This window comes from Diabrotica virgifera, chromosome 7, assembly GCF_917563875.1.
Source record: "Diabrotica virgifera virgifera chromosome 7, PGI_DIABVI_V3a".
In the NCBI taxonomy this organism is placed as follows: Eukaryota; Metazoa; Arthropoda; class Insecta; order Coleoptera; family Chrysomelidae; genus Diabrotica; species Diabrotica virgifera.
In genome coordinates, this window is record NC_065449.1 from 190,498,062 (window position 1) to 190,510,118 (window position 12,057).

Sequence of the window (12,057 nt, forward strand, 5' to 3'; positions counted from 1 at the left end):
CTACTGCTAGGTCAATTTCCAGCCCGTGGAGCCCTAGCCTAATGTATCGAATCTAATTTTCAACAAGAATAGCGCATGATTTCTGGCAAACTATTTTATTAGATTTTCATAACGTGGTTTAGAAAAATTTAGAAAATTCACATTTGTAAAAACTTAATATAAATAGACGATTATCACTACGCAACTTGGGGCATTCTGGTACTTATATGTTACCACTAGTAAATAAGTTAAAGAAAAAACGAAAAATCGAGTAGTTTAGGACAATGTGAGGAGTTGATATGGGCTCTCTAAATTTCAGTTTCGACTTAAATACGTTTTTAAAATAACTGATGTAGGGTAATTTTATTTATTCAACTTGTAAGTAGGATATTTATTTGTTAAAAGTTGAAGATAGTGTTCATCATGAAGCTAATTAACCAACAAACATACCTATTTGTTACATAAAGTGTGTAAGACTTCAATTATTTAAAGACACGAAACAGCATATGGGTATTCTTGTTCTCATGATCATTTTTCAGTGCGTCACAGTTTTTCGATTTCTCTCTAATGCATTAAGTTAGATGAGACGGAAAAAGCGGTAGCTCCGTGATTAAACACAAAAATAATGCAGCATTACAATGGTTATATACATAAGATGTCTATTCCTAACCTACGTTTGATTCGTTGATATTTAGAATGCGCGTTTTTTCTAGCCAATCAAATACACGTATTACGAACATTTGACGAAAACTTCGTCCATTTTGGCCATTTTTTAGAAGTGTCAAAGAGTCAAGTGACGGTAATTATTCAGGTCAGTATTTTGTGTACCTGTCATTTTGAAATTTCGAATTCGACTTCACTTGTGTTTCACAACGTCTTTGTGCATTATTTTGTGTTTTGGTTTAGAATTTAGTTCGTTAAAAGTTAGTCATTGACGTGAGGAGACTAGAGACGTTCGAGATGTACCGAAGAGTGCTAAATATCTCATGAGTAGATAGAATAGCCAACGTGGAGGTAATGAGACTTACGCATAAGGAACGAGAACTAACAAATAAGAAGAAAACTGAGATATATGGGACATGTGATGAGAGATGTATATCTAATACTCCAGGTCATTATGCAAGAAAAAGATCCATAGTAAGGAGACGTAACTCATGGCTGAAGAACCTTAGGAACTGGTTTGGATGTAATAACAATGAATTATTTAGAGCCGCTGTTTCAGAAATAAAGATCTCTCTGATGATTGCTAACTTTTGAAGCGGAGACAGCACCTAGAGAAGAAGATAAAAACACAGTTTATGGATAGTTTTATGTCATTTTTTAATGTTTCCATATTTATAAATTTAATTAACAATATTGTTTACTTTTTAATTCTATTCCCCTTTATAAAAAATACCTACATGTTAACATATTGTGTAAAAATCAAATCTACTAAATTACTAATTCCACAAGCTTTTCACCTATGGCTAAGTACGATTGTGGCATCTGTCAGATTCGTCAATAATTACATGAAATAAGTCTCGACACAGCCAATACAGTATATGACGTCATAATTAATGACGCACTGAAAAATGATCACGAGAACAAGAATAAATGCATGTCTTATTAGGTTAAATTATTTTCTGTATATTAAAGTCATTATTAAAATTATCTTTGGGAGATTTTATCCTTGTAGCAAATTTTGTAAATGTCGATAGGTTTTATTAACAAAGTTTCTAGCGCATTGGTGGTTGCCCTTCATGATATTTCACATGGAAAAACGTCAAAAACCTAAGGTTCATACTGCTCATTTTTGACACTCGTGTCAAATAGTTTTACACCTTTAGTGAAACGTATTAGATCGCGTCAGATAACCATAGGACTTTTCAACGCTTCTCATTTGTTTAGGGCTTCTGTCATATGTCGTATACTCCGTGTATAATAAAGTCTAATAACCGTGGTGTATAATATTAATATACGACATATGACAGAACCCCGAAACAAATGAGAAGCGTTGAAAAGCCCTATTAGCTCGCGTCAGAGATGTTTATGAAACGTCTCTGACACGAGTAAACAATCTAACGCATTTACTTAACGTCTAAGATACACGGTAACGGTTATCTGACAAAATCTGATATATTTCACTAAACGTCTAAAGGTCTCTGACATGACTGAGCGACAAAACTGGCCAGAATAAACATTAGTTTTTTGTCATTTTCTTATTACAAATAACATGGTGCTCATCTACCAGTGCTCTAGAAACAGCTTAACCGCTTTTTTGTTATTGTTCATGATGAACACTTACTATGAAAGTTCATTTTTTGTTAGATTGATTTGTTGTGAAATCCTCTTATTGTGTGATGTGGGCAAGAGCCGATAAATGTTATTTTCTGCTATACTCATAAAGTTTTAAAAAGGTGATCATAGAAGGCATATTCTTCATCGGGTTTACAAAGAAATTAAGGAACATTTTCAAACTAACCAACTAGTAAAATATACAATTTGGAAACATTTACTATTTTCATGTGTTATGTAACACATATATTAAGATATTGACTTTTCTATGATCATCATGGTTACAGAAATAAAACACGTTACTAGTTTTCTTTTAACATAAAACAGTTGTTTTCATAACCTTTTGGTACGATGTAAGTGATATTTGTCTAGTGATTTTTGATTGATCCTCGTTGATTAATAAATATAGATCTTAAGTTTTGATTTATTTTATTTCTAAGCCTTACTCTGCCTCTTCTCCTCTCTGTATTACTGGATAAGATGACGATATTATATTAATGTAAAATCAAGGATGATTCCGATAAGACAATTTGACTGATGCCTTTTTGGAGATACAAAAATCGGAAGAGAATCTAATGAAACGACTTCTATCACGTGTTGGTTAGCAAAACAGTATTCATTATATCCCTGTAATTTGTGTATTGATGTACAGCTGGTTCCTAAAAAAACTGATACGACTGTAAGATTTTAGTAGGTATATAGACATAGTCCAAGTAATGAAGCTTAAAATAGGACAAAACCTCGCAATTTTTACCGAATGGTTCGATTTACTTGAAAATTTGAGAATAAGTAGTAGATAGTCCAAGGATCAAAATCTATGAGGCCGAAAAAGGCGCTTTTACCATGGGGGTGGGTATTTTATTTTGACCGCAAAAGTTGATAAACACATTCATTCTAAGCATAAAATGTTCTATACATGTTTTTGATAAAATTAATTGTTTTCGATTTATTCGCTATCGAAAGTAATCAGTTTTCTGCTAATAACTCTATAAAAAGCTTTCGCTTTATCAAAACAACTTTGCCCAACAAAAGCGTACCTTTTGAAAAAGTAGACAAAACCGTTTTTTTTATTTTCTTTAAGACCAATAGTAATCGAGCTATACTTTATTATATGTTAGCTCTTCTTTGTCAAATGCTAAATATTGTAGTTTCACAGTCAAAAGACGGGAAAACTATGCATTTATCGAGGATAACTTGTTAAAACTAATTTTAAGTATTTAAAAATATCTATCTCTAGAAATAAAAAAATAGTCTCTAGCTCAAAAATTATGTGAATTATAATAAAAAGAATGTCAGTACCTATTTTTTTTCAGCGAAAAAGTGATCGGAAACTTTCCCCTACTCACCACCCTGATTAAAATTAGTCAGTGACCTTATTTGATCTTCTTTATTTATGTACTATTAATAGGTGCTAGAGGTTTGACCGGCCTAGAATGATTTGTTTTTAAAAATATGGAGTTAAAAGCAAATAACGAATTTTTGTGGTTTGATAAAAAATTTCCCTTTTCTTCAGAATAGAAAGATTACCATCAGAGATACGAAAAAATATTTAAATATAAAATTGTAGCTTATTTAATTCCCAAGAACTTGGTTTGCAAATTTTTTTTCTACAGCAAAAATTGAGTTATCTGTTGACAATTAAAACTTGTAATAACATGCAAAAACCACCTTTACTAACCCTTTCAAAGTCACCTCTTTTTGCGACTGAGGATTTTAAAGGGATTTAATATTAATAGCCGTATAGACCTTGCAAAAACCTACAAAATTATTTTTACCAAACTTTCTAGGATAAAAAGTAAAAAAGTTACGGTTAAAAAATCAATATATTTTTTTGAAAAAAAAGAGGAGAAATCCAATTGGAATATAATAATGTAAGTTAGCGGTGTTTTTAGTCCTTGGCCTTATTCATTCTTCTTTATTTATGTATTATTAAGACATTCCAGACGTTTGACTGGCTTAGAAGGATTACTTTTTAAAAAAATGGAGTTAAAAGCGAATAACGAATTTTTGCAGTTTGGCAAAAAATGCCATTTTCTTCAGAATAGAAAGATTAGCATCAGAGATACGAAAAAATGTTTAAATATTAAATTGTAGGTTATTCAATTTCCAAGCTCTCGGTTTAAAAAAAATTTTCTACAGCAAGAATTGAATGAATTGTAAATGCGTATAATATCGAAAAACATTGATTTTTTCGATATAAAACTTTCGGTAGTGAATAAATCGAAAACTATTAATTTTATCAAAAAAATGTATAGAACATTGTTTGCTTAAAATGAACGTTTTTATCAACTTTTACGGTCAAAATATAATCAAAATTTTCACCCACGAGATTGGGTGGCAACCACCCCCATGGTAGCGCCTCTCGGCATCATATAGATTTTGATACGTAGACTATCCACTACTTATTCTCAAATTTTCAAGCAAATCGATCCATTCTGTAAAAATTGCGAGGTGAAAAGCTTCGGTTCCTGCACTAATATAAATGATAGTTTTTACTTAAAATAGGGTTGTAGTTATTATTTTTATTATGATTAAGGAATAAAACAAACGACTTAACTCAACAGTAGGTATATTAAAGCAAGAATTGTAACCAAATTAAAAGATAACTGGGCACTATCAGAGGCAGCAAAACATAAGCAGAACCACAGTTTTTTTGCTGCAGTTCGGTACCTAAGACATGCGATGCTTTAATTCTGCGCCAAGTTGTTGTCTTTCTTCCCGGAAACTGTGACATAATTCTTGCAGTTTTCGCATCTTCAAAAAGTCTTCTAATCTCTCCAAAAGGCATGTACAGTCTCTTGGCAGTGACAGTATGTAAATAATAAGTATTTATCCTTCAAAATACACTGCTCAATTTTCTACAAAATACGCTTCAAGAGTCGTATCAGTTTTTTTAGGAACCAGCTGTATATCTAGCAGACTCATATGTACAGGTAAAGACAGGCGACAGAACATCGATGCCATTTAGTATAACATCAGGATTTATGACAAGGAGACCTCTTATCACCGTTGCTATTCAATTTGGCCTTAGAATATATTACGCAATAAGTAAATCTGACAGGGGCATTTGCGAATCGAGGATCAAAACTATTGTTTGTCTTTGCCGATAATCTGTACTAAGTTTAAATTCAAGATGCAGTAGAAATAAACAAACCAAGATACGTTAAATGCTACTAGGAGCACTGCCGAATCATAATTTACAATGCATAAACTTTGGAAATAATGATTTGGGATTTACATTGTATATATATTGTAAATTATGATTCGGGAGTGCTCCTAGTAGCATTTATTTAACGTGCCTTGGTTTGTTTATTTCTACTGCATCTTGAATTTAAATTTAGTATAGACTCAGTCGTTAATTCCACAAGAGACGCGAGAGAGATGGTTTCACAACTCGAGGAGGAAACAGGTAGTCTGGGTCTTTTGAAGAGTTTAAAATAAACTATTTTAGAAAACATATTATAATTCGCTTTGTTTAAAATCAAGACAGTTCTAAGCTTAAAATATTGACCATATGACATTACATCAATGAAATGTACTGAAAATGCTAATTATTTTAAAGTTTTTAAGAGTGTAGGCACAAAATTTCGGCCAATGATTTTTAAATCTCATACCTGAAAAAACGAATAAATATTTTAGAAAAATTTAAACGCAGAATGAAATATTATATTATTACCAACGACCGAAAGTCTCTTAGCATAAACAGAAAGTTTCTTTTAAATGAGATATTTGAAATTAAAAATCACACTCAATTTTCTCATCTTTTTCACCCCTGTAACTTATTAAAATAAACATTATAGAATTTTTCAGGGACTTTAGGCCCTCGGTAATAATGTAATATTTCGTTCTGAGTTTAAATTTTTCAAAAATACTTTCGAAAAAAATGAATGTATTTAACCCTCCCGTGGCCAAACTGCGGTACTCCGTGCCGCATTTAAAAGTTTTAATAAATTTTATCAGTATTCTTTCGTACACATCACAATTTAGATATACATATGTCCGAGTGACTATCTTTAAAATACTATCTGCGGCTATTGCATTTTCTAAAGTGTTTTATCAGTTGGATACTGAGCGTTAAAGTGAGAGTTGTTCAATATTTTCTTTTCAAAAATTAAAGTGAGAAATAAATTCAGTACAATGTGTGTTTATAAGACTAATCCAATTATTTTGTATTTATGTATATAACTTTGGCATCGAGGCTTGAACTTGAACGATACTGTCAAAATACGTTCCGTATTAAAATATAAAAATTTAGTGTAACAAAGTGAAAAATAAACGAATACAAACTATAGTGAATTTAGACAGACGACAGTGCTCCCGATAAAAATAGTTCGTCAAAATTCAGCAGAAACTAGTGAGTAAGCATTGCAAAAAGCATAATAACCTCTCAAACAATTAATAAACAACAGACAAAAACATTCCGATAAGAGGTGAAGTTTCGTCGAAAATAAAAGCGACGTTGCCGGCTATTGAAAAATTTCTGCAATAAAGCCGAAACATTAATACGAAAATATATATCTGAGTAAAACTCCAAAGTGCTGAGAAGGGTTGACGCTCCGCCAAGTCGATTGGGCTGACCCCCTTACCGCGGTACAATGGAGCAGATATTAGAAAAATTAGAGAGAATGGATGAAAGAAATGTAAGAATCGAAAGCAAAATAGATAAAATGCAAGTAGACCTGGATAAATTAAATAAAGAAAACGAGCAGTTGAAAGCAGATCACCAAGCAATGAGAACTAAAATCACGGAAAAAGAAGTTAGAATCGAATTACTGGAAAGACAAGCCAGAAGAAAAAACATAATAATACAGGGGGTCGAAGAAAACCAAACAGAAAGCGAACAAGAGATGATAAATAAGATAAAGGGGATAATGGAAAAAATCGACGTACAAACAAACCTAGATGAAGAACTGGTAGAGATGAGAAGAATAGGTAGACAAGGTGATCCCCAAAATGTACCCAGACCCATCTTATTAGAAATGAAAAAGGAATCTACGAGAATGGAAATTCTGAAGGCTGCTAAAAACCTAAGAGGAACTAACATATATATCAATGAGGACTTCCCGAAAAAAATACTACAAGAAAGGAAGCATCTTCTCCAGCACATGAAAATGGTACGCCAGGAAGGACACACAGCCGCACTAAAATACAACAAATTATGGATAAATGGTGAACTGTTCTCACTGGACCAACTAGAAGGCATGGATATAAATTACTGGAGGAAACCTGAAGAGAAGAAGAGTAACGCTAGGACAATAAACGACAGATCCCCCCTATCTGATGATATAGATCCACGCGGAAAATTGATAAAAATGACGTCAAAAAACTAACAAAACATATAACAAAAGACGGCGACAGTATAACGGAGTTGGCAATGAATACGGACATGAAAATATTTTGTAAGAAAAGACGAAAAATAAAACAAAAACAAAATAAAATAAAAGACAAAAACAGGAAAATAAGAATAGGAACGTGGAACATCAAAACACTTCTAAGACCAGGCAAAATGGAAGAGTTGGCAAAAGAAATGACAAAATACAGGATGGAAATACTAGCGCTACAAGAAATAAGGTGGGCAGGAGAAGGGATGATCAATAGAAGAAACCACACAATGTACTACGCAGGAGAAAGCAAACAGGGTCGCAATGGAACCGCCTTTCTAGTTAGTAATAGCGTAAGAGACAAGATTATTAACTTTAAAGCGGTTGATGGAAGAATATCATATATAAGAATGAAAAATAAACAAGCAAATTTAACATTTGTTAATATATATGCACCTACAGAGAATGCTCCCGAAGAAGAAAAGAATGAATTCTATGAAAAACTTGAAGAATTGTACGAAGAAATACCAAAGAACGACATACTAATCCTATTAGGAGACTTTAACGCAAAGATAGGGAAAGAAGACACGAACAGAGAAATCGCAGGAAAAGAAACGATCCATCAAAATACGAACAACAATGGCAGGAGAATATGTAATCTAGCAGCAGCAACCAATACTTTTATTATTAGCACCCAATTCAAGCACAAAAAAGAGCACAAAGTAACGTGGCTAATACCTGGAACGACAGACGGAAACCAAATAGACCACATCCTAATTTCAAAAAAATGGAGAACAATTGTACAGAATGTGAGGTCCTACAGGGAAGCCAATGCTGATTCGGATCACATTTTGGTGATAGGCGACATGAAATTGAAGATACTTAAAGACAAAAACGACAGAAAGAAAAGAAAGAGGTGGAATAGGTCAAAACTAAACACAGATAATGCAAACAGAAAATTCTGCACTAAGTTGGAAGAAAAACTACTAGTCCTAAAACCATCGGACATAGATGAAACATGGGAAGACATAAAAGATAGTATTTTAACAGCAGCAGAGGAGACGATAGGACTAATGAACGACAATAAAAGAAAAGATTGGTACGATGAAGAATGCGAGCAAGCTAGTAAAGGCAAGGACCAAGCAAGACACAGGTGGTTGGCCACAGGGAAACAAGAAGATCTCCTACACTATAAAGAGAAAAAGAAAGAGTCAGACAAATGTTGCAGAACTAAAAAGAAGAAATTGATTGAAGACTTACTGCTGGAACTCGAAGCTAATAGTAACGATAATGCAAGACTATATAAACACATAAAAGCACAGAATAAGAAAAAGATTCCGGCAAATATTAAAAAAAAAGGAATGTACAAACAGTAAATAGGAATGAAGAACAATCAGAGCCTCCCTCATACAACGAAGTATTGGCGACCATAAACAGATTAAAGACAAGGAAAGCAGCAGGACCAGACGACATTATAAATGAGTTCTTCAAGAAAGGGGGAGAGGAACTAGCCCACAGAATCCACAAGCTGATAGAACGAATATGGGAAGAAGAACGCATGCCGAACGACTGGAATTGCGGTCTGATAACACCAATCCCTAAAAAAGGTGACAAGACGAAATGCACTAACTACAGGGGAATCACGCTATTAAATACAATGTACAAAATATTAACTAATTTGATCAGACAAAGAATAGAAAAATAAACGAGAACAAAAATAGGTGAATACCAACATGGATTCAGAGAAGGTAAGTCAACAATAGATGCAATACACATTGTAACGCAAATCGTAGAAAAAAGTTACGAGCATGGAATAGATCTACATATACTGTTTATTGACTACAAGCAAGCCTTTGACGGTGTAATAAGGGAGGAGCTAATTAATGATATGAAGCAACTAGGCATTCAAGAAAAACTAGTAAGTCTCACGAAAATGACGATGAAGGAATCCAAAGCACGAATCTTAACAAGGGAAGGCCCGTCAGATGAAGTACAAATAGAGGTAGGTGTCAGACAGGGAGACTCCCTATCAACAACATTATTTAACATTGCCATAGAGGGTGCAGTAAGAGCAGCCAAAATTTGGGGAACAATTATCGAATCTTCAGCCCAACTGATAGCGTATGCAGACGATATTGCACTCGTTACTAGAGATTTAAAAACCATGCAGAATATAATATTAATACTAGATAAAGAAGCAAAGAAGAGAGGGCTAGTAATAAACCAAAGCAAAACGAAATACCTCAAGTGCTCAAGAGAGAATACGAACATCGAGAAAGAAATTAAGCTTGGAGTATATTCATTTGAAAGAGTACACCGTTTCAAATATTTGGGAGTGATGGTGAATGGCAGAAATGATAGAACGGATGAAATAAATGGACGCATCCTACTGGGTAATAAAACCTATTGGAACTACCAAAAATTCTTGAAAGAAAAACACATTAGTAAGACAACCAAATTAAAAATTTACAAGACTGCAATCAGGCCAGTGATCACCTATAGTGCAGAGACGATGTGCCTAACACAAAAAGATGAAATGAGATTAGAAATCTTAGAGAGAAAGATAATTCGACGAATAATGGGACCGGTGAGGATAAGTGTAGGCGAATTTAGAAGATTAACAAATGAAGAAATTAAAGAAGTCATCCAGGGTGAAGACATAATTAAGTTCGTGAAGGCGCAGATGCTCAGGTGGCTGGGACACACAGAAAGAGCTAACCCAGACTCTACGCTAAAGAGAATAACTGGCTGGAGACCAACAACAGGGAGACCAAAGGGAAGACCCAAAACAAGATGGAGAGATCAAGTCTTAGGAGACATAAAGAAGCTGAGAATCTACAATTGGAAGGAGCGTTGTAAGGGCCGGAAAGAATGGAGAAAAGTTGTAGACAAAGCCAAGTCACACACGCTGCTATAATAATAAAAGACAACAGCGGACTGATTCTCCGCAACAAATGAATCAGAGAGCCCAAAGGGCGGCAAACACTCCGCCAGGAGTGAATAAGCCATGATGATGATGATATATTGTAAATTATATTTTGTATTTATGTATTTTACTTTTGGGATGTTTGTGAATTCTTTTTTTGTAGTAAACGTTTTCTTTGTTCAGATTACATTGTAAGACTGACTACTCGTTTTTTCATTTTGCGCCTTTTGCGTTTTTTATATGTGCGGCATTAGGTACCGTAGTGTGTCCACTCATGTAACTTTACGAGACGTGGCTACCGGAGGGTTAAAAAGTATTGGCCCGCCTATTTTGGCGCCTACGCTTTTAAGTTTTAGGGACGGTATTTGCAAAAGTAGTGAGACGAATTATTGAGTACAAAAATATATTTCTACAATTAACCTGTAACTCCTTCATCTTATATCTTTCATTAAATCATCGAGTGCGGTTTTAATCTGCACCATGGTAGGTCTTCGAATTTTCTCTTCTAAACAAGATTGCGAAATTTTATAGAACTTCATGGCATAATCTACGTTGTTTTCCTTCCAAGTTCCGGCTCTGTAGTCCACGACAACTGATATGTCATCGTTCTCAATAGTTTCTGCAATGTGGGTTACCTTAAAAAATAAATATTAAACTGTAAATCTGCTATGTAACAAAAATAGAGTAGAAATATTTAAAAATAGCCAAAATGGCACAAGCAACTCATTTCCTGAAATCTTAAATCAGTTGAGCTTTCGATCCAAACTACATTCTTGCAATTATGTCCATTCACTTCACTGTATTCATCACTAACGGAATTAACCCTTTCCATTGCTTGTTGTAATTCATCTATGCTACTGGCAAGGATCATCGTTAGTACCCCAGTCTTTCTATTTGATAGTTTAACTTTACAATTATTACAAAATCGTAAAATGCTCTAACAAATAATTTTTTTGGCTTGGACTATAGTCAGTCATTCAGCCAGTCTCAATCAAAAGTAAATGTATTAAAGATATTGCCAATTAGTGAAACATGGTTATTATAATAATATTACAATGTTAATATCCATACATATTGTACAGCTAATGTACATACTATGTTAATAAATATTATAAATATATTATACTACTTAATGTTTATCAAGAACACATAGTGTATACATTCTACAAATAAAAATATTAATGTTAATATTAAAATAAATGCATTCTTTTTTGGATTTTTTTTAACTTTTTTTTAACTTTTTTTTTTTTATTTTTTTTTGTTTTGTTTTTTTTGTCACTACGATATGTCAACCCGGTTCAACCCCTCGGAGGTTTAAATCCTCTTAGTGATTTTTTTCTTATTTTTTTTTTAATTTTTTTTTTGTTTCATTTTTTTATATATTTTTTGTTTAAATTTTTTAAATTTTTATAAACATATTTTACAAATACCTAGAACTAATTACAATCATATTTTACTGTCCGACAAGAAAGATACCAAACAGTCAAAAATTTTCTTTTTATTCAGTGACAGAATAAAGAGAATATTTACAGGGAGTGGGAATATTATATTGATATT

The 12,057-nt window shown here is 33.1% G+C and overlaps 1 protein-coding gene across 2 annotated transcripts in view; it reads right to left on the reverse strand.

Annotated features, from left to right (window-relative positions):
- Nucleotides 1–5,698: 5,698 nt before the first annotated feature.
- Nucleotides 5,699–12,057, reverse strand: part of LOC114326355 (interleukin-1 receptor-associated kinase 4) — a 70,903-nt gene continuing 64,544 nt past the window's right edge. For both annotated transcript variants that reach the window (XM_028274690.2, XM_050655348.1), the window contains one exon: nt 5,699–11,135. In XM_028274690.2, coding sequence (XP_028130491.1) covers nt 10,932–11,135 — 204 coding nt within the window. In that variant the 3' untranslated portion in view covers nt 5,699–10,931. The remainder of the gene's footprint in view (nt 11,136–12,057) is intronic.